General features: G+C 42.3%; 1 protein-coding gene and 1 long non-coding RNA gene across 3 annotated transcripts in view; one reads left to right on the forward strand and one right to left on the reverse strand.

The window, feature by feature from the left end:
* TMCC2 (transmembrane and coiled-coil domain family 2) overlaps window positions 1-26,458 on the forward strand; it is a 76,099-nt gene that overhangs the window by 47,499 nt on the left and 2,142 nt on the right. For both annotated transcript variants that reach the window (XM_069756211.1, XM_069756212.1), the window contains 3 exons: window positions 317-580; window positions 11,678-12,369; window positions 23,413-23,548. In XM_069756211.1, the coding sequence (XP_069612312.1) occupies window positions 317-580; window positions 11,678-12,369; window positions 23,413-23,548 (1,092 nt within the window). The remainder of the gene's footprint in view (window positions 1-316; window positions 581-11,677; window positions 12,370-23,412; window positions 23,549-26,458) is intronic.
* LOC138669603 (uncharacterized) overlaps window positions 1-26,458 on the reverse strand; it is a 95,290-nt gene that overhangs the window by 41,044 nt on the left and 27,788 nt on the right. Inside the window, exon 2 of the long non-coding RNA XR_011319202.1 lies at window positions 15,027-15,124. This is a non-coding gene — a long non-coding RNA (uncharacterized lncRNA). The remainder of the gene's footprint in view (window positions 1-15,026; window positions 15,125-26,458) is intronic.

Consider the following 26,458-nt stretch of genomic DNA (forward strand, 5'->3'; position numbering starts at 1 on the left):
CGTTATTGAAATGCGCTTTTTTTTCCTATGAGCTCCACATTCAATGTTCTGTTCAGCAGCCAGAAATCTTTTACCATTTTCTAAAATGAAATGAGGACACAGCTGCGGGTCCCGAGGTCAAAGGGGAAGGGATTACCTCCATAGACTGAACCTCAAGTTTATTGGCATTTTCTGATCATTAAAAGCAAACTGCTCCTTGTACTAGATGAGACGGAAACCATTGTGTGTTCATTTCTGAGTTTATAGTAGTTTTACGCTTAGGTTTGGTTTGTGATCAATTCATTTATATTATCCTTTCTGTCTTGTGATTATTCAGCTGCCGGATAAGGGGGATTTAAGTAGCCTGAGTCTCCCCCCAAGTGCAATTCATGGAGGTTCAGAGGGAAACATCAGTCTGGAAGTCCCTGAAGGGGCTCCAGATCCACAGCGCACCAAAGCCGCAATGGACCATTTACATCAAAAGATCCTCAAGATAACAGAACAGATTAAGATTGAGCAGGAGGCACGAGATGACAATGTTGCCGAGTATCTAAAGTTGGCTAATAACGCAGACCGACAACAAGCTGCCCGCATCAAACAGGTATTCATTCTCCTTTATTATTTATTATGCTTTGCTTATATAGCGCCATCATAATCTGTAGCACTTGACAGACATTATCACTGTCCCCATTGGGGCTCACAATCTGTTTCCTCTTTGGAGTGTGGGAGGAAACGGGAGAATCCGGAGCAAACCCTCGCAAGCACGGGGAGAACATACAAACTCCTAAATGTTTTGTCCAAAAGATAGATCCTAAAATTGCTTTGGTTATTCTTACAAAAAGTACACAAACTATGAATTCTACGGGCGTATGTATCAGCACATAACTTTATAAGGGTTTTTATTTTATAATTATGTTCTCACTATGGGCTTTTGGTGAGTTTTTGACGTTGCAGATTTTCTATCTTTCTATCAGACTATTATGTAAATACTTGCATTTTTTTTTGAAAATACGCCGCTGACAAAAACCACCAAAAATTCAACTTGGGTACGAAGCCTAAGGCCTTACAGTTATGTAAGTAAAATCTCCTCTGACAAAACAACACAATTACAGCTTCATTATTAACCCCTTTCTGACATCGGATGTAATATTCCATCCACGTGCCCTGGGCCTATTTGACCATGGACAGAACATTACGCCTGAGCAATCGCCTGTGTACACGGGGGGGGGTGGGGGGTGCGGGCGATCGTCGCCAGGTGTCAGCTAACTTTGACAGCTGACACTCAGCACTATGTGCCATGAGTGGTCACAGACCGCTCCCGGCACTTTAACCCCCGAAATTCTGCAGTCGAACATGATCAAAGCATTCCGGAAGTCAGTGCCTTTGGATCGGAGATGCTGCGAGATACGGGGTCCCGATCGTTGCCATGGTGACCCGATGTCGTCATCACGACATCCGGGCCACCAGACTTGGCAAACTTGACTTGGCAAACTTGCTGATCATGCGCAGTGCATGATGAGTAAGATTGTCTGTCAGTGCAGAGCTGACAGTTCCTGCAGCATGGGGGAGGCTGCTGCATCTCCATTCTGTAGGAGCGATCAGCCTGCAAAAAATGATAGTCCCATAGTAGGATAAAGTGAAAACAAAATTTAGAAAAAAGTAAAAAAAAAAAATTTTTTTTAAATAATTGTAAAAATATTAAAAAAAATAAAAATAGAAAACAATAATAAAAATCAAAAGATTGTATCTCTAAATAAATATTTGAATGAAAAAAAAAGATAATAAACGTACACATTTGGTGTCACCGCGTCCGTAATGACCCAACCTATAAAACTGTCCCACTAGTTAATCCCTTTAGTGAACGCCATTAAAAAAATAAATTAAAAAAAGCAAAAAAACAATGCTTTATCATACCGCCGAACAAAAAGTGGAATAAAACGCGATAAGAAAGACGAATATAAATAAACATGGTACCGCTAAAAACATAATTTTGTCCTGTAAAAAACAAGCCATCACACAGCTCCATCAGTGAAAAATAAAAGCTATAGCTCTCACAATAAAGAGATGCCGAAATAATAATTTTTTTCTATAAAATAGTTTTTATTGTGTAAAAGCGCCAGAACATAAAAAAAAAAAAAAAAATAAATGAGGAATCGCTGTAATTGTAAAAGCCCGAAGAATAAGGCTGCCTTATCAATTTTACCACACACTGAATGGCATAACTCTCTCTCTCTCTCTTCCCCCCCCTCCCCCCCAAAAAAAAGAAATTACTTAATTGCTGGTTTTTGTTCGTTCTGCCTCACTAAAATTGGAGTAGAAAGCGATCATGACGTGTGCCCAAAATGGTACCAATAAAAAATTATAGTTCTCAAAATGTGGTGATGCAAAAACTATTTTTTGCAATGAAAAGAGTCTTTTAGTGTGTGACAGCAGCCAAATATAAAAACCCAATATAAATCTGGTATCGCTGTAATCTCACTGACCCAAAAAATAAAGTCGACTAATCACTTATACCGCACGAGGAACAGCATAAAAATTAAATAAAACCAATTTTTAACCTGCTGTTTTTTTTGTTTTTTTTTCGCATTTATCCTGAGCTCTGCTTTGAGCGCTTACACCCAAGGTTTCCGTGTAAATCTCTGAAATACGTGATTCAGATGGAAACCCTGGTGGTGTGAATTCTGTGGCAGAGCTCCCTCCTGTGGTCACAAGTGGTACTTCTGCTGATTCTCTCTGTGAGCTTCCGTTGGTGGAGGGAAGTGGTACTGCGGCTTCTGAGTTTCCTCCCTCAGGTGATGTGGTGAGGTCGTTAGGTGCTGCTCTACTTAACTCCACCTAGTGCTTTGATCCTGGCTTCCTGTCTATGTTCCAGTATTGGACTTGTTTTCCTCCTGGATCGTTCCTGTGGCCTGCTGCTCTGCATAGCTAAGTTTTCCTTTGCTATTTTGTTTTTTGTTTTTCTGACCAGCTTTTCTATTTGTTTGCTGGAAGCTCTGGGACGCAGAGGGTGTACCTCCGTGCCGTTAGTTCGGTACGGAGGGTCTTTTTGCCCCCTTTGCGTTTTTTTTAGGGTTTTGTGTTGACCGCAAAGTTACCTTTCCTATCCTCGCTCTGTTCAGAAAGTCGGGCCTCACTTTGCTAAATCTATTTCATCTCTATGTTTGTCTTTTCATCTTAACTCACAGTCATTATATGTGGGGGGCTGCCTTTTCCTTTGGGGTATTTCTCTGAGGCAAGGTAGGCTTATTTTCTATCTTCAGGCTAGCTAGTTTCTCAGGCTGTGCCGAGTTGCATAGGGAGCGTTAGGCGCAATCCACGGCTGCCTCTAGTGTTTGTTGGAGAGGATTAGGGATTGCGGTCAACAGAGTTCCCACGTCTCAGAGCTCGTTCTATGTTTTTGGGTTATTGTCAGATCACTGTATGTGCTCTGACCTCTATGTCCACTGTGGTACTGAATTGCCTAGTCACAACACCCTGGTGGAGATTCCCTGTAAAGAGGCAGATGGAGGCACTGTAGACACCATCGGACCAGTGATCCAGCGGTGTCCAACTTTTTAGGCGTGCATACAAGTTCCATCTGCCGCAGTTCTTCATGCACTTCTGAAAAGGACACCGCAGAACAGAGGCCAGAAGGAGTCCAGAGTAAATCTGCTTCTTCATTATAGTGAATGGATCCCTCAGGGGTTTTATCTGAATAACATCACTCAGAGATTTAGATGGAAACCCCAAAGTAAGTGCAGTGTTATGTTTGCTAATGACAGGTGTTATGAAGGCAATCCAGAAACACCGTGTGCTTAGCGATCAGAGCGCACACAGTGATCTGACAAATACCCAAAAATACAAGAACGAGCTCTGAGACGTGGAAACTCTGTAGACTGCACACCTGATCCTATCCTAAACACAACTAAAAGCGGCTGTGGATTGCGCCTAACAACTACCTAGGCAACTCGGCACAGCCTAAGAAACTAGCTAGCCTGAAGATAGAAAAATAGGCCTGACTTGCCCCAGAGAAATTCCCCAAAGGAAAAGGCAGCCCCCCACATATAATGACTGTGAGTAAGATGAAAAGACAAAACGTAGGGATGAAATAGATTCAGCAAAGTGGGGCCCGATATTCTAGGACAGAGCGAGGACAGTAAAGCGAACTTTGCAGTCTACAAAAAACCCTAAAGCAAAACCACGCAAAGGGGGCAAAAAAAAACCCACCGTGCCGAACTAACGGCACGGCGGTACACCCTTTGCGTCTCAGAGCTTCCAGCAAAACAAAAGACAAGCTGGACAGAAAAAAAGCAACAAAAAAGCAAAAAGCACTTAGCTATACAGAGCAGCAGGTCACAGGAACAATCAGGAGAAGCTCAGATCCAACACTGAAACATTGACAAGGAGCAAGGATAGCAGCATCAGGCGGAGTTAAGTAATGAAGCAGTTAACGAGCTCACCAGAACACCTGAGGGAGGAAGCTCAGAAGCTGCAGTACCACTTGTGACCACAGGAGTGAATTCAGCCACAGAATTCACAACAGTGCAGTGTAGAGTGCAGGATAAATATGATCCCAAATGTTATGTAAAATGTTCCCAATAAAAGCTTCAACTCAATCCACAAAAAAAGCTAGCCACCTCTCAGGACTGTCATCTGTTAACGGAAATATAGGGGGCTCACGTTACTAGTAGTACAAAGGCTCTGGAAAAGAAAAATGGTTCCTCACCCGCCAAAGGAAAATCAGCAAATTCTGTGATCCAAAATCCAAATGCCCCGTCCATTCAGATCCCCACAATGCACCTAAACCACATACAGTTAGGTCCATATATATTTGGACAGAGACAACATTTTTCTAATTTTGGTTATAGACATTACCACAATGAATTTTAACCCCTTAATGACCGCCAATACGTCTTTTAACTGACCTGAGATATAAGAGAATAGCCTCCCCATACAGATGACAATCCAGCATCTGTCGGTTGTACACTATAGCTGACAACTTGCTGTATCCGCCATGATCAGTATTTGCACCATCTAAATCTGTTTAACCCCTTAGATGCTGCTGTCAATAGTGACTACATCATTATAAATGGTTAACAGTGTGTGGGGGCTTCTTCTTTGTCACAATTGGTGCCCTCAGATCATGATTGTGTGGTCCTGATGTTTGCCATGGCAATTCATGACCAAATAGTGGCCTTAGAGTCTGACAGCTGTAGTAATCTGTTTAGAAGTTAGCAACATTTAGGTGGTAAAAATACACATTTTCATTTCTGTCATACCACTTTGCATTAATTCCTGTAAATCACCTGAAGGGTTAATAAACTACCTGACTGCAGTTTTCAATATGTCTGGGGGTGCTGTTTTTAAAATGGTATCACGTTTGGGGGTTTCCCAATATATGGGACCCCTAAAGTCACTTCAAACATGGATAAGTCCCTAAAAAAATAAATTTTGTAAATTTCTTTGAAAAAATGAAAAATTGTTGCTACATTTTTAAACCTCCTAAAATGCTAACAAAATAAAATAACATTTTACAAATGGTGCTGATGTAAAGCAGACATGTGGGAAATGTTATTTATTAATGGTTTGCTGTTGTATGACCATCTGGATTAAAGGGATAATCATTCAAATTTAGAAAATTGCTAATTTTTTAACATTTTTCTAAAATTTTTGATATTTTTTATAAATAAACACAAAAAATGTTGAACAAAATTTACCATTATCATAAAGTATAATGTGTCACGAAAAAACAATCTCAAAATCACTGGGATTTGTTGAAGCATTGCAGAGTTATTACCACATAAAGTGACACTGGTCAGATTTCAAAAATTTGGCTCGGTCACTAAGGGGTTAAACAAAACAACTGAGATGCAGTTGAAGTTCAGACTTTCAGCTTTCATTTGAGGGTATTCACATTAAAATTGAATGAAGGGTTTAGGAGTCTCAGCTCCTTAACATGTGCCGCCCTGTTTTTAAAGGGACCAAAAGTAATTGGACAGATTAAAAAATTTAAATAAAATGTTCATTTTTAGTTCTTGGTTGAAAACCCTCTGTTGGCAATGACTGCCTGAAGACTTGAACTCATGGACATCACCAGACGCTGTGTTTCCTCCTTTTTGATGCTCTGCCAGGCCTTCACTGCGGTGGTTTTCAGTTGCTGTTTGTTTGGGGGCCTTTCTGTCTGAAGTTTAGTCTTTAACAAGTGAAATCCATGCTCAATTGGGTTGAGATCAGGTGACTGACTTGGCCATTCAAGAATATTCCACTTTGCTTTAAAAAAAAAACTCCTGGGTTGCTTTGGCTTTATGTTTTGGGTCATTGTCCATCTGTAGTATGAAACGACGACCAATCAGTTTTGCTGCATTTGGCTGGATCTGAACACACAGTATATCTCTGAATACCTCAGAATTCATTCGGCTGCTTCTGTCCTGTGTCACATCATCAATAAACACTAGTGACCCAGTGCCACTGGCAGCCATGCATGCCCAAGCCATCACACTGCCTCCACCGTGTTTTACAGATGATGTGCTATGCTTTGGATCATGAGCTGTACCACGCCTTCTCCATACTTTTCTCTTTCCATCATTCTGGTAGAGGTTGATCTTGGTTTCATCTGTCCAAAGAATGTTCTTTCAGAACTGTGCTGTGTTTTTTAGCAAAGTCCAGTCTAGCCTTTTTATTCTTGATGCTTATGAGTGGCTTGCACCGTGCAGTGAACCCTCTGTATTTATTTTCATGCAGTCTTCTCTTTATGGTAGATTTGGATATTGATACGCCGACCTCCTGGAGAGTGTTGTTCACTTGGTTGGCTGTTGTGAAGGGGTTTCTCTTCACCATGGAGATTATTCTGCGATCATCCACCACTGTTGTCTTCCGTGGGCGCCCAGGTCTTTTTGCATTAATGAGTTCACCAGTGCTTTCTTTCTTTCTCAGGATGTACCAAACTGTAGATTTTGCCACTTCTAATATTGTAGCAATTTCTCGGATGGGTTTTTTCTGTTTTCGCAGCTTAAGGATGGCTTGTTTCACCTACATGGAGAGCTCCTTTGACCGCATGTTTACTTCACAGGAAAACCTTCCAAATGCAAGCACCACACCTCAAATCAACTCCAGACCTTTTATCTCCTTAATTGAGAATGACATAACGAACGGATTGCCCACACCTGTCCATGAAATAACCTTGGAGTCAATTGTCCAATTACTTTTGGTCCCTTTAAAAACAGGGTGGCACATGTTAAGGAGCTGAAACTCCTAAACCCTTCATCCAATTTTAACGTGGATACCCTCAAATGAAAGCTGAAAGTCTGAACTTCAACTGCATCTGAATTGTTTTGTTTAAAATTCATTGTGGAATGTCTATAACCAAAATTAGAAAAATGTTTTCTCTGTCCAAATATATATGGACCTAACTGTATAGCGTCCACGTTTGGCATTTCTGAAGTGACGAGAGCCCACCAAACTTTTGTGTGCATGCCTCCAGAAGCACGGGCTGGGCATAACGTACTGGTGACTGCAACATACTGGTCACTACAGTGTACTGGTCACCACAACGGTAGTTTGCAATTTTCACTTGGCAACATTCATTGCTGCTTGTTTCTGGAAAATACCCATGGAGTCAAAATCAGCACTCACCTGTAGATAAATTCCCAAAGGGGTATAATTTCCAAAATGAAGTCACTTGAGGCGGGATTCTGCTCCTCTAGCAATTAGGGGCTCTATATATGGAGTCTGCAAACTGTTCTAGGAACATCTGTGCTCCAGGAGGCAAATAGCGCTCCGTCCCTCCTGAATCTCCCCGTATGGCTAAGTAGTACAGTATAGCAACATATGGGGTATTGCCACGTTCAGTAGAAATTGTGGTGCCATTTTTACCCACTTCTTGCATGAAAATGTAAAATCTGGGGCTAAAACAAAATTTTGATGGTAAAATTCTAGTTATTTTTTCTTCACTGCTCAATGGTATAAAATTCTGTGACACACCCGTGGTGTCAATATGATGAATTCATTGAGAGGTGTAGTTTGTAAAATGAGGTCCCTTTGGGGGGTTCTACTGTTCTGCCAACTCAGGGGCTCTCGCAGTGGGTTATGGCACCTGTAAACCATAAAAGTAAAATCTGGCGCTCCTTGCCTTCTGAGCTTTGCACTGTGCCTGAAAAATATTTCCCGATTATATGTAGGGTATTGGCACACTCAGGAAAAAATGGACCTCAGTTTGTTGTAAAAAAAAAAAATTAATAAGGGCCCCACAAGATGCTCCATAGAGACATTTGCCCAATATAATGCTGCACAAATGTTGATTATGGCCCCAGAAGATGCTCCATAATGATATTTGCCCCATAGAGTGCTGCACAAACGTTTATTATGGCCCCATAAGATGCTCCATATAGATTTTTGCCCCATATAGTGCTATACAAACGTTGATTATGGCCCCCATAAGATGATCCATAGAGATATTTGTCCCATATAATGCTGCACAAACGTTGATTATGGCCCCATAAGATGCATAGAGATATTTGCCCCATATAATGCTGCACAAACGTTGAATATTTGAATATGGCCCCATAAGATGCTCATGGAGATATTTGCCCCATACGTTGTTGCTGCGATTAAAAAAAAAATAAAAAATGACATACTCACCTCTCGTCGTTCAGTCCCCCGGCACTTGCAATACTCACCGGTCCTCGTTCCGGCGCCGCTGTGTCTTCCGCGTCCTCTTCACTAACGTTCAGGCAGAGGGCGCGGACTAACCACGTCATCGTGCCCTCTGACCTGAGCGTCACTGCAGAGGACGCGGAAGACGGAGTGGCGTCGGAACGAGGAAAGGTGAATATGGTGCAGCGCTCCCCCTCCCCATTATACTCACCTGCACCCGACGCGGTCCCTGCATCTCCGGTCTCCAGGCGCTGACAGCTTCTTCCAGCGTTGAGTGGTCACCGTTACCCCGCATTACAGTGATAAATATGCGGCTCCACCCTTATGGGAGTGGAGTCGGGTCCATATTCATTACTGTAATGAGCAGTAACGGTGACCTCTCAACGCTGGAAGAAGCTGTCAACGCCCGGAGACCGGAGATGCAGGGACCTCGCCAGGAGATGTAGGTGTTAAACTAAAGGGTTAATTCACAGAAAAAACTGGCGTGGGCTCCCGCGCAATTTTCTCCGCCAGAGTGGGAAAGCCAGTGACTGAGGGCAGATATTAATTGGCCCACCCCTGGCTAAAAACATCTGCCCCCAGCCACCCCAGAAAAGGCGCATCTGTAAGATGCACCATTTCCGGCACTTAGCCCCTCTCTTCCCACTCCCCTGTAGCGGTGGGATATGGGGTAATAAGGGGTTAATGTCACCTTGCTAATGTAAGGTGACATTAAGCCTGGTTAATAACGGAGAGGTGTCAATAAGACACCTACCTATTATTAATCCAATATTAATAAAGGGTTAAAAAAGCACGCACATTATGAAAATGTATTTTAATGAAATAAATACACAGGGTGTTGGAATAGCTTTATTATACGCTCAATCCAAATCACGACCATTGTCTTCTGAAAAAAAGGTAAAAAAAACAAACCACAATATCCCATACCTCTCCGTCGGTACAGTCATGTCTCACAATGTAAATCCATCTGAAGGGGTTAAATAATTCTACAACAAGGAGCCTGCTAATGCAGCTGTTGCCCCTGGCTGTAAAAACTGAAGAATGAATGGAATGTAGGGGAACATAGCTACCTAGACTTGCGGTGCTGCGCCCCCTGCTGGCATAACCTCATATGAACTCTAGCATGAGAATTTTTCAGAATATTTTCCCACGCTAGAATTCATATGAGGTTATGCGCATCACCGCAAGTCTAGGTAGCAGGGCGTTATAGCCAGACGTCTCCAAATGTGGCGCAGGGCGTTAAAGCCAGACCTCCCCACTTCTCATGTCTCATCTGGCCATAGGGCATTGTTCCAGGAGTCTTGTGGTTTGTTCAGATGCAACTTTGCAAACTTCAACTACGTTGCCATGTTGTGTGTTTTTTTTTTTGTTTTGTTTGTTTTTTAATAAAAAATAGGCTTTCACCAGGCAACAATTTTAAACAAGTCATATTTGTTCAGTCTTTTATTAATTGTATTGTAATACTCTCTATGGCCTTCAAAGTCTGTAGCTCTTTGGGGTTTTTTTGCAATTTCACGGAGCATTGCATGGTCGGATCTTGGGTGAATTTTCTGGGGCATCCATTCCTATGAAATTTGGCCAACTGTCTAGAATATTTTCCTCCGGCTTCTAAATATCCTCTTAACTCTATGGGTTCAGTCAGGCCAGGTGCACACGGCCATCGATTCTTCCATGTGAGAGAATCGGGACGATTATGCAAATGACGCTCTGATCAAACTGTGATCACAATTTGATCCGAGTGTCGGCTTAGTGTACGCCGATTCTCTCAGGTGGCAAAATCAGAGCACACTGAGCAGAAGATGGAGAACAAAATTTCTCAATCTTCTCTGTGTCAGTGTGGGGAATCGGGCTGCACTCGGATGTCACCATAGTGCAGTCCGATGACTTCCATGCACTCATTCACTGACATGGTCAAGTGCTATCTGAATTTTAAATCAAACTCTAACATGCTGCAAATTTTTTTTTCCTTGGACCATTTTGGTCTGAGGTAAAAATTGAACATGTAAACAGCCCTATAGAATAACATTGGTCTGAGTGCAATCCAGTGTTTTGTCGGTGGAAAATATGGTGGTGTGCACCTGGCCTAAGGGCGTACTTAATTTTTCTAAAAATCAGATTTAAAAAAAACCCCACAAAACTATATCCTGATATGTATAAACCATAGAATGAAATACGATGTACTTCACTTTTCTCATACCAGTGAGCCTGGTTTAAAGGATATTGGCATCTTCAGGGCAGGGTTTTTTTCCAACTGATTACATTTTTCAGGCTAAAAGTAATTTTTGCAATTAGGTTTCATTAATCATTTTGCACCATTTGACTTTTATAGACGCTTTGTTTTTGGCTGCAGAACGAGTTAACTTATTACTAGTAAGCGAGCTTGTTCTGACTGGGTGATTGTAACTCTTGTATTATGATCACATCGTATTTCAGATTAGTTTTGATGAGGCCGATGGTCATAAATCGGAACCTAGGAGTTTAGAAAAATTGCAGATAAAAGGGTACAAACTCCCTTTCAGATCAAGGTCACTAACAGATTGTTAATTGTAGTTATAAATTAAAAATACAGTGGCACCAATTCGTCCATGATACTTCATAGGGAACTTGCCAGGCAATTTGAGGATCTGGTCTGGAGAGAAGGGTAGTCCAGCGCCACCCCCCAGCCGGCTCTTCCCAGCGCTGCTGCAGCTGATTGTCAGGGCTCTCCCTATATACACTACATATATTAATAGTATATGGACAATATAATGAGTAAAGTCACACCTGCTGTTTATGGTATATTCACTGTCATTATCTAGCCTCAGCTTGTTTGATTAATTTGTTTTATTGTATATTCCATAAAGGTAATTCACTAAAGAGTCGTCCAAGATTAGAAAATAATGGCCTCTAAACGCTGCCCGATCTATTCCCTGCATGTTTAGTTGTATTAACTTCAGGGAAGCTGAGCTGCAATACCGTTCACAACCTGCAGGCAGGTGTGGCACTGTTCATGAAAAAGTACCTTTTTTTTCCCTGGTGTTTTATTGTGTTTATAAGACTAAGTTGTCTTTCTCTTATTTCACTTCAGGTGTTTGAGAAGAAGAATCAGAAATCTGCGCAGACCATCGCTCAGTTGCATAAGAAGTTAGAACATTATCACAAGAAATTGAAGGAGATTGAACAAAATGGCATATCACGACAGCCAAAAGATGTCTTAAGGGACATGCAGCAAGGGCTAAAAGATGTTGGAGCAAATGTGCGAGCAGGCATCAGCGGCTTTGGTGGAGGTGTAGTGGAAGGCGTCAAGGGGGGCCTTTCTGGACTATCTCAGGTCACTCATACTGCCGTAGTGTCAAAGCCTAGAGAGTTTGCCAGTCTTATCCGAAACAAGTTTGGCAGCGCTGATAATATCCCACACCTCAAAGATGGTATGGAGGAAGATGGGGAGGGCCAGGGGGGCGCAAGGGCACTAAGTGGCAGTGCAACATTGGCACCAAGCCCCAAATATGGGAGTGATGACGAGTGCTCTAGTGCTACTTCGGGGTCCGCAGGGGCAGGAAGTAACTCTGGGGCTGGACCTGCAGGACCCGGCAGCCCAAGGTCAAACACTCTAGATGGACATCATCACAGTCACCATGGAGGCCTTGATGCTATTCTTGAGGAACTATGTGAAATCAAGGAAGGACAGAGCCACCTTGAAGATTCTATGGACGATTTGAAATCCCAGCTGCAGAGAGATTACAGCTATATGACGCAATGTCTTCAGGAAGAACGCTACAGGTTAGTGCTACGTTGGGTGGAGGCACCAATAATGGCATTGCTGGATGGTCATAGACTATTATTTAATTAAAGAAATGAGCTCTGTCACCTTCTGAACATTCCCCATTCTTCTAGATAGACCTTCAAGCAGACCTTTTTTCTAGGCCTAGTATCTCCTTCTCTGCTTGTTGGGGGGAGAGCGTTTCTTACACATTGAACACTAAATATGGCGTCTGATGGAGCAGTAACACTCTCCGTGTTCATTTTCAGGCCGACAGTTTCTATACCCCACTGCATGTGTTGATACTGCCTTGGTGAGGGAAATTTGAGCTCAGATTGCATTACGTACTTATATTGTAAAGGAGACTTGATTTTTCCATGATAAACACTTTAAAGGGAATCAATACTATTGCACGCCTTGTCATTTTTTACTCCTGATTTCTTAACATATCTTAAGGGCTGGAGCTCTCTCTCTGATAATAAGCTCTTCATCCGCTGCAGGCACATAAAGTGAAATGATAAAATTCAGTCAAATTTGTGCATGCAATGGATAATGTGCTCTATATCCGAAAAACTCATCTCTGGCGAGTATAAATAAACTCTGTATTAAAGGGAACCTATCATTTAAAATGGTATGTGATCAGCATGCAGATAGAGCAGGAGGAGCTGATCAGATTTTTATGGGAAGAGCTTCAGTAAAACATACATAATGTATTTATTGAAATGTCAGGAGTCCAGTGGGCGGCCCTATTCAGTAGCTGACAGACTTCCCAGTAGGATCGCCTACCGGACTCCGTCATATAAAACCCCCTCTGCTCAGCTTCTTTTTCTCTGTACCATGCTGTCTACAGATAGGACAACATGTACAACGGGACAGATTTCCTCTAAGAAATTAATCAGCCTAGAATTTTAAACTTGTCTGATGGGAGAAAAATATATTTTATTTCCAAGATAAAAAGGAATCTGTTTATCATTTATGCACATCTTATTTCTGACCCTCTCTCTTCCGGATTTTTTTTTTAGCAGAGGCAGGGAGCTTTCTCTCACTATTGGTGAAGTGCACAAATAGGACTGGCAGTCTGGCTAGGTTTAGTAGCTAAACCAGCCCCCTTCTGAGTCAATGTATCAGTCACAGAAGGTAAAAGATCTGGTTTAGCTAATGAAATTAGCCTGACTACCAACTCCCATTATATTCATAACAAAACCTATGAATTTATACTTCCAGTATATTAAAACTCCCAAAAACATCAATTGATGTATACACCTTTTACCTATCACCACATAGTCCTAGATTTGCCGCAACATAATAATGTTGCTTAGTGCATCCCGGACTATATAGATTGAAAAAGGAGGCCAAATAATGGTCTATACATATATAACGAAATATAGTAAATTTTATTATATATATCAAAATAATGCATAAAAATCATATGGACAAGTCAAATACTGTGAGCAAGTACATAATGCACAATGGTAGACATCTGTAGCCACCATTCCGTCAATCTTTTTTATTATCAGAATGTCCAAAAGCTCAATCCTTGTCCTACTGTATTTCCATGTTAATTTGATGTTTACATCGTTACAATTTAGTAGTTGCAAAAAACTTTCCAACTGCGATTTGGAGCCCTGCCAGATGAAAAATATATCATCTATAAAGCGTGACCGCGAGATGAGGTGATTGTGACCTGGTGTGTCAAGGACCGCTTCCCTCTCCCACAGGCGCAGGAACAAATTTGCACATGAGGGCGCACAAGTGGCCCCCATTGCAGTGCCCGGGAGCTGTAGGAAGGGGCGGTCCTTGAACACAAAAAAATTGTGTGTCAAGACAAATTGTAACAGAGTTAAAATAAAATGTATGGCCTTGAATATGCTGATCCTGTGGCCAATAGCCATACTAACGCCCTAATTACACACCAGCTCCATATACACTCTAATAGACAGCACTATATAGGGAACTCACTTCCCTCATGTTAGCCACGCCTCCTGACGAAGCCTTAGTGGCGAAACGCGCGTCGAGTCCACCAGTGTGACAGCAGGGGAGATACAACAGCTTTAGCTATGGCCACAGGTACTACATGAATATTTGTTGATGCTATGACCAGTTGTGATATTTCTCACAAGTTGGTGACTGTACATAGGTAGGCTCATACAAGCTCCACTATTTGTGCATTATGAAAGGAACTTATGCTATATTAATGATGTTACATTGGTACAGTTTTTCCACTTGTGTAGATATAATTTGATATCCACGGTCTCAGCAATCTATATACTTTACCATAGGTATATTTATGTTCCCTCTTATTGAGGTTTTTTCATGTGTTCCATCTCTAGTACCATTGACTTAATGGCACCCCCAGCTAGTCCCACTATGGTGGATATTGTTGTTTTGTCTTGGATTGCCCTCTGTGTACTTGCTCACAGTATTTGACTTGTCAATGTGATTTTTATGCATTATTTTGATATATATAATAAAATGTACTATATTTCGTTATATATGTATAGACCATTATTTGGCCCATTATATTCATGTTTATCATAAGACCAACAAACATTTAAAGCAATACAAAATTCAGTTTTCTTTATAAAAACCTAGAATCCAGCTTTATTTAAACATTCACAACACCTAGATAACAACAAGACGGGAACAGGAGGAGAGGAGCGTACCTTATGTTCCATACCTTATATTCCATAATGGCAAAATAGTTGTTTTGTTTGTTCCATTCATGGCTCTGCTGTTTTGTTCTTTTTCACTGCCGGGCAATCCTTTTTTCTTTGTCTATGGAGGGAACATGGAGCTTTGTGTCAGAAAAGTGAAGCTCTGGATGCAATAAAGATATATAAAGAAATGAATCATCCCAAAATGTTCAAACTAAAAGCAACTGGGTGTTAAGAGGAACCTGCCACATGATTCATGCGACTTGAACCTTGAGCAGCATGTATGGCTCCTGCATTACAATCGTCAATGTTTTACACTGAAATGCTGCAGTGTTTGAAAGAAAAACCTAGTTGAAAGTGTAGCCAAGGAGGAGATGACTAGTCCAAGGAAGGAAGACCCCACTGGCTTCTTTGTTTGCTCAAAATGACTAACAGATCTTTCCCTACATATGTGTATAGGGAGAGAGCTGCCAGCCTAGCTGAACAGATGGGGAAAAAACAAGCATGGAGATACAGTACTGTGCAAAGGTTTTAGGCAGGTATGAGAGAAATGCTTTAAAAGATAGAAGTGATTATTTCGAAATTAACACTATGCAAAGTGAATGAACAAAGAAAAATGAAATTCAGTATTTGGTGATGACCCTTTACCTTCATTACAGCATCAATTTTTCTATGTCAGGTATTTTTTAGTATTATAGTGTATTGTATGCACCAAACAGGAGATACTGGTCATAATTTTCGTATGTAAGTTGAAACTCAATCATTAACTGAAACAGTCAGTTGTGTAGGAGGCTTAAAACAGGGTGAGTGTCACAACTCAGCTGCCGGGTGACCTGGGACTCATTCCCTGTCCCTAACACTAGGGGGCGCCATAGCTCGCCCTATTTCCCAGGATACTTCTGAAGGTGAAGATGTTGGGACCACCACTCTTGCCTTATCTCCTGAATCAGCCCTCCATCTGTTCCCTTCCCTCACCCAGGAAAGAGGGGTGCTGCTGTGCACCGCAGTAAACCAACCCGAGAAACGAGGCAACACGAACAAGGGTAACTAAAAATACCAGGCATACAAATATTCACTCACATATAACAGAGGAATGCATCGGGGAGTGAAGGATGGGGAAAAAACAAAGTAATAAGAGTGAAGGGAATTATCAGACGTCCAAACCCACGCAACAGTCATAGATAGCTTCTCCAAACTCCTCCTCATATAACCACCAAAACACCTCTCCAAGCTATGCAGCATAAGCTACCTCTGACATGGCTTCCAATCAGGACCCAGATTATAAAGGGGATGGGAGTGACTGGCCGAGCTCAGCTGAGAGCTCAGACTCCCAGAGCTTCCAACATGGCCGCTTAACCCCTGTTCTGCCAAAAGAAATTAACACCATTTATAAAGAAGGTGAAATGTCTCTTTTCAGCACAGGAGTAGGAGCAATCAGCCACTGTGATCTTCTGGTTCCTCTCTGTCGCGGTAACCCCGTGACAGTGAGGAAAGCCAAACACTTACAAAAGTGAGTTTGTGCAAGACCGTTTCATGACAAAAAAAAGATTAAAAAAAAGACTTGCACATCCAAACTAGTGTGAATAGGTGCATACCAGGAGCAGCTACCTTCATACATAAATATACAAAAAAGGTTCCACTCTATCGTGCAAAAGCATGTCTAATCTGAAATATATGAAATTTGAATAGCAAAATGGCTTTTGAACATTAGGAAAATATTTAAGAGACGCTTTGCACAGAATTTGATACAGGTCCTTCTCAAAAAATTAGCATATAGTGTTAAATTTCATTATTTACCATAATGTAATGATTACAATTAAACTTTCATATATTATAGATTCATTATCCACCAACTGAAATTTGTCAGGTCTTTTATTGTTTTAATACTGATGATTTTGGCATACAACTCCTGATAACCCAAAAAACCTGTCTCAATAAATTAGCATATTTCACCCATCCAATCAAATAAAAGTGTTTTTTAATAACAAACAAAAAAACCATCAAATAATAATGTTCAGTTATGCACTCAATACTTGGTCGGGAATCCTTTGGCAGAAATGACTGCTTCAATGCGGCGTGGCATGGAGGCAATCAGCCTGTGACACTGCTGAGATGTTATGGAGGCCCAGGATGCTTCAATAGCGGCCTTAAGCTCATCCAGAGTCTCTCAACTTTCTCTTCACAATATCCCACAGATTCTCTATGGGGTTCAGGTCAGGAGAGTTGGCAGGCCAATTGAGCACAGTAATACCATGGTCAGTAAACCATTTACCAGTGGTTTTGGCACTGTGAGCAGGTGCCAGGTCGTGCTGAAAAATGAAATCTTCATCTCCATAAAGCATTTCAGCCGATGGAAGCATGAAGTGCTCCAAAATCTCCTGATAGCTAGCTGCATTGACCCTGCCCTTGATGAAACAGTGGACCAACACCAGCAGCTGACATGGCACCCCACACCATCACTGACTGTGGGTACTTGACACTGGACTTCAGGCATTTTGGCATTTCCTTCTCCCCAGTCTTCCTCCAGACTCTGGCACCTTGATTTCCGAATGACATGCAAAATTTGCTTTCATCAGAAAAAAGTACTTGGGACCACTTAGCAACAGTCCAGTGCTGCTTCTCTGTAGCCCAGGTCAGGCGCCTCTGCCGCTGTTTATGGTTCAAAAGTGGCTTTACCTGGGGAATGCGGCACCTGTAGCCCATTTCCTGCACACGCCTGTGCACGGTGGCTCTGGATGTTTCCACACCAGACTCAGTCCACTGCTTCCTCAGGTTCCCCAAGGTCTGGAATCGGTCCTTCTCCACAATCTTCCTCAGGGTCCGGTCTCCTCTTCTCGTTGTACAGCGTTTTCTGCCACATTGTTTCCTTCCAACAGACTTACCATTGAGGTGCCTTGATACAGCACTCTGGGAACAGCCTATTTGTTGAGAAATTTCTTTCTGGGTCTTACCCTCTTGCTTGAGGGTGTCAATGATGGCCTTCTTGACATCTGTCAGGTCGCTAGTCTTACCCATGATGGGGGTTTTGAGTAATGAACCAGGCAGGGAGTTTATAAAAGCCTCAGGTATCTTTTGCATGTGTTTAGAGTTAATTAGTTGATTCAGAAGATTAGGGTAATAGGTCGTTTAGAGAACCTTTTCTTGATATGCTAATTTATTGAGACAGGTTTTTTGGGTTATCAGGAGTTGTATGCCAAAATCATCAGTATTAAAACAATAAAAGACCTGACAAATTTCAGTTGGTGGATAATGAATCTATAATATATGAAAGTTTAATTGTAATCATTACATTATGGTAAATAATGAAATTTAACACTATATGCTAATTTTTTGAGAAGGACCTGTATAATCAAATAGTGTGAGCCCATCAACCGTCGTCAAGGTGGTCTCATAAAACTGATGGGTCCCTGACCCCCCTGTCCAAATGTGAACACTTACCGAAGGCCAATGACTGTATGCCTGGGTGAATGTGGACACCTCTGTTCAGCAAAGCCTACATATGAGTTGGCCAGGACCAAGTGTGATGAGATGCAATTAAAAACCACATGGTGATGGGAGGAGTGCTTAGTCAGTCAGCTACCATAGAAATGACAAAAAAAAAAAAAGACTCGCACATCCAAACTAGTGTGAATAGCTGCATACCAGGAGCAGCTACCTCCATACATAAATATACAAAAAAGGTTCCACTCTATCGTGCAAAAGCATGTCTAATCTGAAATATATGAAATTTGAATAGCAAAATGTCCACATTCACCCAGGCATACAGTCATTGGCCTTCGGTAAGTGTTCACATTTGGACAGGGGGGTCAGGGACCCATCAGTTTTATGAGACCACCTTGACGACGGTTGATGGGCTCACACTATTTGATTATATCAAATTCTGTGCAAAGCGTCTCTTAAATATTTTCCTAATGTTCAAAAGCCATTTTGCTATTCAAATTTCATATATTTCAGATTAGGCTGCTTTCACACATCCGGTTTTTGGTTTCAGGCTAAATCCGGCAAATTTGCAAAAAAATGGATCCGGTGTAAATTGTGAAAAACTGATGCACTGGATCCGTTTTTTAGCTGGATCCGGCTCTCTGTACTGCGCATGCGTGAGAGAGAGAGATCCCATGCCAGAAACAAAAACAAAGCTTCTGGGCATGCTCAATGTATAAAAAACGGATTCAGTCGCCGGATACGTTCATTCACACATCCGTTCCATGCGTTTATTGCCGGATCCGTCCCTTCAGGCTTTTTTGCCGGACACAAAAAACGTTGCAGGAGACGTTTTTTGTGTCCGGCAAAAAAGCCTGAAGGGACGGATCCGGCACAAAATGGATGAAACGCATGGCCTTCAGGCACAATCCGGCGCTAATACAACTGTATGGGGAAAAAACGGATCCGGCGTAAGAAAAAAACGGATCCGGATTGTGCCTGAAACTGCCGGATTGTGCCTGAAAGAAAAAACCTGATGTGTGAAAGCAGCTTAGACATGCTTTAGACATGCTTTTGCACGATAGAGTGCAAGACCGTTTCATGTCACAGGTCATAACCTATGGTAAGACTGAGCCCAGCAACAGGACACAAGGTAGTTATACTGCATCAGCAAGGTCTATCTGAGGCAAAGATTTCAAAGCAGACTGGGGTTTCAAGATATGTGGTGTTCAAGCTCTTTTGAAGTAGCACCAAGAATTGAGCATAGACAAAGTGATCAGCCAAGCAAACTTAGTTCAGATGATGAAAACATATCATGCTTTCTTCCCTTCAAAATCTAAAGATATCCAGCAGTGCCATCAGCTCAAACCTGGTAGAAACCAGTGGGAACCAGCTACACCCATCTATTGTTTAGAGAAGTCTTTCCAGAATTGGTTTTCTTGCAAGAATTGCAGCCATTTCTTGTAAACAAAGCCACGTGACTCAACTAACCATGAAAACATGGGAACTGGGTTGCCGGAAAAAATGACAGCAAGTGCTCTGGACTGATGAGTCAAAGTGTGACGTATTGGCTGTAACAGAGCGGTCCAATAATGAGTGTCTGCAGGCATCAGTGAAGCAGGGTGATGATGTGGCCCCCACAGAGCCCCGATCTCAACATGATCGAGTCTGTCTGGAATTGGATGGAAGGATTTGCGCAAGTTTACATACACAGAAGATCTATGGCTAGTTTCCCAAGATATTTAAGATTAAAATATTTAAAATATACCTTGAAGAACAGATTCGCATTTAAAGGAAAAAGATGGTCACACCAAATATGAATTAAATTTAGATTTCTCTTCTGTTCATTAATTTTTTATTTTGTTAATTATATCCCAGTCTATGATAAAAGTAAACTATTAACACTTTTTTTTAATTTTTTTAAAGCATTCTTATTGTGCAGCATTCTTTCCACACCTGCCTGAAACTTTTGCACAGTACTGTATCTCTTGGATTAATCATCTTTTCCCTGACTGCGCTTTTAGGCTATGTGCACACGTAGGAAATGTGGTGCAGAATTTTCTGCACTAAATCTGCATCTCCTGGCAGAATCCGCAGGTGCGTTTTTGATGCGGTTTTTATGCGGTTTTAGTGCGTTTTTTGTGCAGAATTGATGCGGATTTTGTGCAGTTTTAGTGCAGTTTTTACCACTGCAGATTTCTATTAATGGAGGGGTGCAGAAACGCTGCAGAAACGCACAAAAGAAGTGACATGCACTTCTTTGAAATCTGCAGCGTTTCTGCGCGGATTTTTCTGCACCATGTGCACAGCTTTTTTTTTTCACATTGATTTACATTGTACTGTAAATCACAGTGCAGATCTGCAGCGTTTCTGCAGCAGAAAAATCTGCTGCAGTTCTGCACTAATTCTGCACTAAATCTGCATCGTGTGCACATACCCTTTAGTGATCTTTTTCTTTGAAATTCTGCAGAGTTTCAGGTATCCGGTATCATGACAGTTTCCCTTTAAAATGTGAAAGGGAAGTTCTACATATAAATGTTAGTAGATTTTGATACACAGTTTTGAAACCAAACCAAAGTGTCCTCAAAGGAAATCTGTCATTAGGTTTTTGCAATCCCATCTGCGAGCAGCATAATGTAGGGACCGATTCCAGCAATCTGGCACTTACTGGGCTGCTTGCTGTGATTTTGATACAAAATATTTTATCTGCTGCTAGTTACCTGCATTTTGAGCTGTGTATAACCCGCCCACGCCACTGATTGGCAGATTTCTGCCTATGCACAGTGTACACAGAAAACTGCCAACCAGTGGCAGCAGTTTTACTAGTCCTTTTAGTGATAATGTCCTTCTGATAAAGCTGTGATTGGTCTGATCCAAGTAGGCAGAATTGGTAAACATATAGGCTATGTTCACCTGGTGTGGTTGTGTGTGACAGATATCGGCTGCTGCAGCATCCACGGTGAATCAACGTGCCAGGATACCTGGAAAGCAGATTCTCTGTGCTGCTGAATTTTCATTAAAAAATCAAAGGACCAAGAATTGTCAAAAGTGAGGAACCTGTCACCCCCAAAATGGAAGGTGAGCTAAGCCCACCAGCATCAGGGGCTTATCTACAGCATTCTGTAAGCCCCCAATGTATCCTGAAAGATGAGAAAAAAAAGGTTAGATTATACTCACCCAGGGGCGGTCCCGCTGCGGTCCGGTCCGATGGGTGTCGTGGTCCGGGGCCTTCCATCTTCATATGATGACGTCCTCTTCTGGTCTTCATGCCGCGGCTCCGGCGCAGGCGTATTTTGTCTGTCCTGTTGAGGGTAGAGCAAAGTGCTGCAGGTGCCGGGAAAGGTCAGAGGCCCGGCGCCTGCGCACTGCAGTACTTTGCTCTGCCCTCAACAGGGCAGACAAAGTACGCCTGCACCGGAGCCACAGCGTGAAGACAAGAAGAGGACGTCATCGTAAGAAGATGGAAGGCCCCGGACCGCAACGCCCACCGCAGCGGGAACGCCCCTGGGTGAGTATAATCTATCTTCTTTTTCTCATCTTTCAGGTTACATCGGGGGCTTATCTACAGCATTACAGAATGCTGTAGATAAGCCCCTCATCGCGGTGGGCTTAGCTCAACTTCCATTTTGGGGGTGACAGGTTCCCTTTAGTGTCAATGCATTTTAAAGACAGACTCCGTCTTCAGGACAACCTCATGTTCCTCTTACCTGTTACATGTGGCTGTCCTGAAGGAGTCTGACTTCAAAACGCGTTGACATTAAATCACTTTTAACAAATCTTGCTCCCTTGATTTTTTTTTTTCCTGAAAATTCAGCAGCACAGAGTAAATCTGCCTTCCTGGTTACCTGACCTACATTATGCTGCTCTCAGATTAGATGGCAAAAACATGGTGACAGATTCCCTTTACAGAGGTTTTCCATACATATTCATTAGCATTTTGGTTGGTAGGAGTTTCACTTCTCTGATCCCTACTATTTAACACCGAGAGGCCCCTTCATAGTTTACATGGGCTTAGCCGCTTGTCGATGCCTGTTGAAGCCTCTTTGCCTGGTACTTTAGTTCATTCATATTCGAAAAAGGACAAGGTATAGTACTTGGCATAGCCACCTGATCCGATACGATGCTGTGTCCACATAAATAATGAAGACAGAGTTTGGACCACCATCAATTAATTGTTTAAGAAAAAGTCCCAGTGAACACCTTTTAATCACTACAACAACCAGCAGTATTTTGGGGGCTAAAGCAGAGCTGAGTAAAAATTAACAGTAGAGCCAAGTAAGATCTCCTCTGGGCTGTAGCACCATCCATTGTAGCCACAGACGCTGAATCAGAAAAGCTGTGGTGTTTTTACAATGTGTACCTGCAGAGGAGTCATTTAGGACAAATACTAAGTATTTGTGTATTTATCTGTGAATCATTAGAAAACTATTGAAAATGCTTCACTGCCTAAGAGTCATTGCCTGAATTGTCCAGTTTCAGAATAACCTAAAAAAGGGGTTTTCTAGGATTGGGGAAAACCCTTCTTCTGCAGCTACAGGTTAGAATAATGCAAATGAACGGGCTTTACTCACCCTTCCCTGGTCTAGCGCTGAGCCTGTTATTGTTGACAACGCTGCAGCCAGTAAATAAGCTCAGCGGCTTTGCCAAAATTGACAGCATGAGCCAATCAGCTCACTGATTGGCTGTAGTGCTTTTAACGTAACAGTAACAAACACTGGAAGCAGCGGAGTGTGTGTCAAGGACAGTTTGCTTCTTTGTTTTGTTTTTTTAAACACACTGTGTCGGGGAAGAGCGATTTACCAAAATTGGAAAACTAAACGTTAGACTTGCTATACTCTTACATCGCCATATTTTACTATAACCCTTTAATTTCCTTTAAAAGAAAACGTCTCCTATTCCAATAACTATTGTAAAAAGGGGAGGCTGTAAATAGTATCATGAAGTCAAGAAATGATCCATGTCTCATCATCAGTTTTTCATTCCATATAGGTATGAACGTTTGGAAGAGCAGCTAAATGACCTGACAGAGCTTCATCAAAATGAAATGACATTGCTTAAGCAGGAGCTGGCCAGCATGGAGGAGAAAGTTGCGTATCAGTCATATGAACGGGCCAGGGACATTCAGGTACAGATATGGGACCCTGTGTAACTAATCAGGAAACCATTCCAAATAACTCTCCATATTTAGACCAGATTTTTTATTTGATTTTTCACTTTTGTCATATGTTGTGCTTACTGGCCATCAGGCTACAGTTCTAGACAACAATTTTTTACTGCAATCATGGATGTTTACTGGATAAAATACCACACAAGGTCCCTAATGTATAACTGGGTAGCCCAATATTATATGTTTACCAGGAATCTATACTTTACTGCCCATAAAAACTGCCTGATGTGGCTCTTGGCTAAAGTTCGGCTAATTTCTTTATTACAATTGGCGTATTAGTAATTGAGTAGGTGGCCATACATCTCTATTTTAAGAGGCTGGCTCCATCTTGCCTCAGTGGTTAGCACTGCAGCCTTGCAGCGCTGGGGCCTGGGTTCAAATCTCACCAACAACAACAACATCTTCAAGGAGTGTGTATATTCTCCCCATGTTTGCGTGGGTTTCCTCCAGGTGCTCAGATTTTCTCCCACACTCCAAAGACGTACTGATAGGGGATTTTAGGTTGTGAGCCGCAATGGGGACAGCAATACTGATGTCTGTAAAGCGCTGCGGATTATGATGGCGCTATATAAGTGAGGAAAATTAATAATCTAAACTTAATCTTAAACTGATCCCTTAGAATTCTGTGGGATCAGTCCCATTCATCTGGTGCATCAGTTGTTGTCCCGCATTGGTCCTGGAGCTAGTTCAGAAGACGATGCAGTGCATAAGTTTGGCATCATTGTGTCTGGATTAGGCATAAAAATATTACCGGACACATCTCATGTATGGACACTTAGCCATGCATGTTTCTAGGGCATAAGTTCACAGTAGGAACAGAATAGTATACCACCCCAATTCCTGGAACAAACAAGAAATTACAATTGAAAAATGTATGAAACCATGAAGATGGAATCTCATGGCTAAGGAAAGGGTGACCTTTTCCACTTCTCGTACACCACCTCAATCACTTTCCCCCACTCCTCATCAACCCCACCATTTTTCCCCTTACCAATGACCATAACATGCCACTTAAGGTACTGTCACACTAGACGATATCGCTAGCGATCCGTGACGTTGCAGCGTCCTGGCTAGCGATATCGTCCAGTGTGACAGGCAGCAGCGATCAGGCCCCTGCTGGGAGATCGCTGGTCGGGGAAGAAAGTCCAGAACTTTATTTCGTCGCTGGACTCCCCGTAGACATCGCTGAATCGGCGTGTGTGACACCGATTCAGCGATGTCTTTGCTGGTAACCAGGGTAAACATCGGGTAACTAAGCGCAGGGCCGCGCTTAGTAACCCGATGTTTACCCTGGTTACCATCCTAAAAGTAAAAAAACAAACAGTACATACTTACCTACAGCCGTCTGTCCTCCAGCGCTGTGCTCTGCTCTCCTCCTGCTCTGGCTGTGAGCGTCGGTCAGCCGGAAAGCAGAGCGGTGACGTCACCGCTCTGCTTTCTGGCTGCCCGGCGCTCACAGCCAGACCAGAGAAGCAGAGCGCCGAGGACAGACAGCGGTAGGTAAGTATGTAGCGTTTGTTTTTTTTACTTTTTAGGATGGTAACCAGGGTAAACATCGGGTTACTAAGCGCGGCCCTGCGCTTAGTTACCCGATGTTTACCCTGGTTACCGGGGACCTTGGGATAGTTGGTCGCTGGAGAGCTGTCTGTGTGACAGCTCTCCAGCGACCAACAGCGACGCTGCAGCGATCCGGATCGTTGTCGGTATCGCTGCAGCGTCGCTATGTGTGACGGTACCTTCAGCCCTTAATGCTCCCCATATCGGCAAAAAATGTCTAAGCACCCAAACCAATAATGGTCTATCTGGAGGAAGAGAAAAAACTAACAATGTTTCTCAATATCCCTACTATGGTACCCAAGGATAACAACATTTAGAACAACATTGGATGAACGTACAACCTGAATCTCTCCAACCCCCAATGTCCATGTTGGGTGGCAGACCCCATCTGGATGCCTCCATCGCCGCCCCTATCCTAAAAGAATGGGAACCAAATTTTGACCCATCCACCCCACAAGCCACTAAGCAGCTTTTAAAGATTGAGACAACTGGAAACGCGACAGGGCCCACCCATTTTCATGAATTAGCAAAAATCCCACGTTGGTCCCCTCACCTGCAAGTACTGTCTCATGCTAATTCCTGGGCACTCCACCAATCCTTCTACTGCTTGTAGCTCAATTAATCAGCCTATGCCACCACCATCCGTCTTGGATTTTATCAACCACCAAGTTAGGTTAGAATATGGGTTGAACTTTAACCTTAAAAACTATGTTACTATGTAATAGTACAACATGTCTGCTTCGCAAACCACATTCTTGTATTGTAACCAATCCTGACTACGTCTGTTATTACTTACCAACTCACCAATTCTGAAAGCCCCAAAAAACGCTTGGGTGAAGGACAGATAAGGCCGACGTCACACTAAGCGTAAGTTTACGACCGTAATACGCAGTAATTGTCCCAAAACACTGTTCCGTATTCAATGCGAGATTCCAGAAAAAAACTAAAACATCTAGTTTCTGAGGGTTTTGCTATAGGAGCACTGGATAAAAAACTGTCTTAGGATTTATTTGTGCAACACCCCATAATCGATTCCCTATCTTCCATTCCCTGCCTAAGATCCACAAGGAAGTCTTTCCTCCTACATTCAGACCTGATTTTAAATGCACTTTAAGCCTGTGACTGTCACTGGTATGAATGACCCGTTTTTGTGCCTCTGGATATAAAGATGGATTTTGGACTTATGCGCTTTTAATGAAAATGGAAAAAAGTTATTTTTTATGGATATCACCCACGCTGGACTTCTGCTCACCAAACATCATAATGTTTTCTGAAATCTGGTGACAGATCCACTTTAAGTATTTTTAACAA

Source organism: Ranitomeya imitator, chromosome 3, assembly GCF_032444005.1.
Source record: "Ranitomeya imitator isolate aRanImi1 chromosome 3, aRanImi1.pri, whole genome shotgun sequence".
Taxonomy (NCBI): Eukaryota; Metazoa; Chordata; class Amphibia; order Anura; family Dendrobatidae; genus Ranitomeya; species Ranitomeya imitator.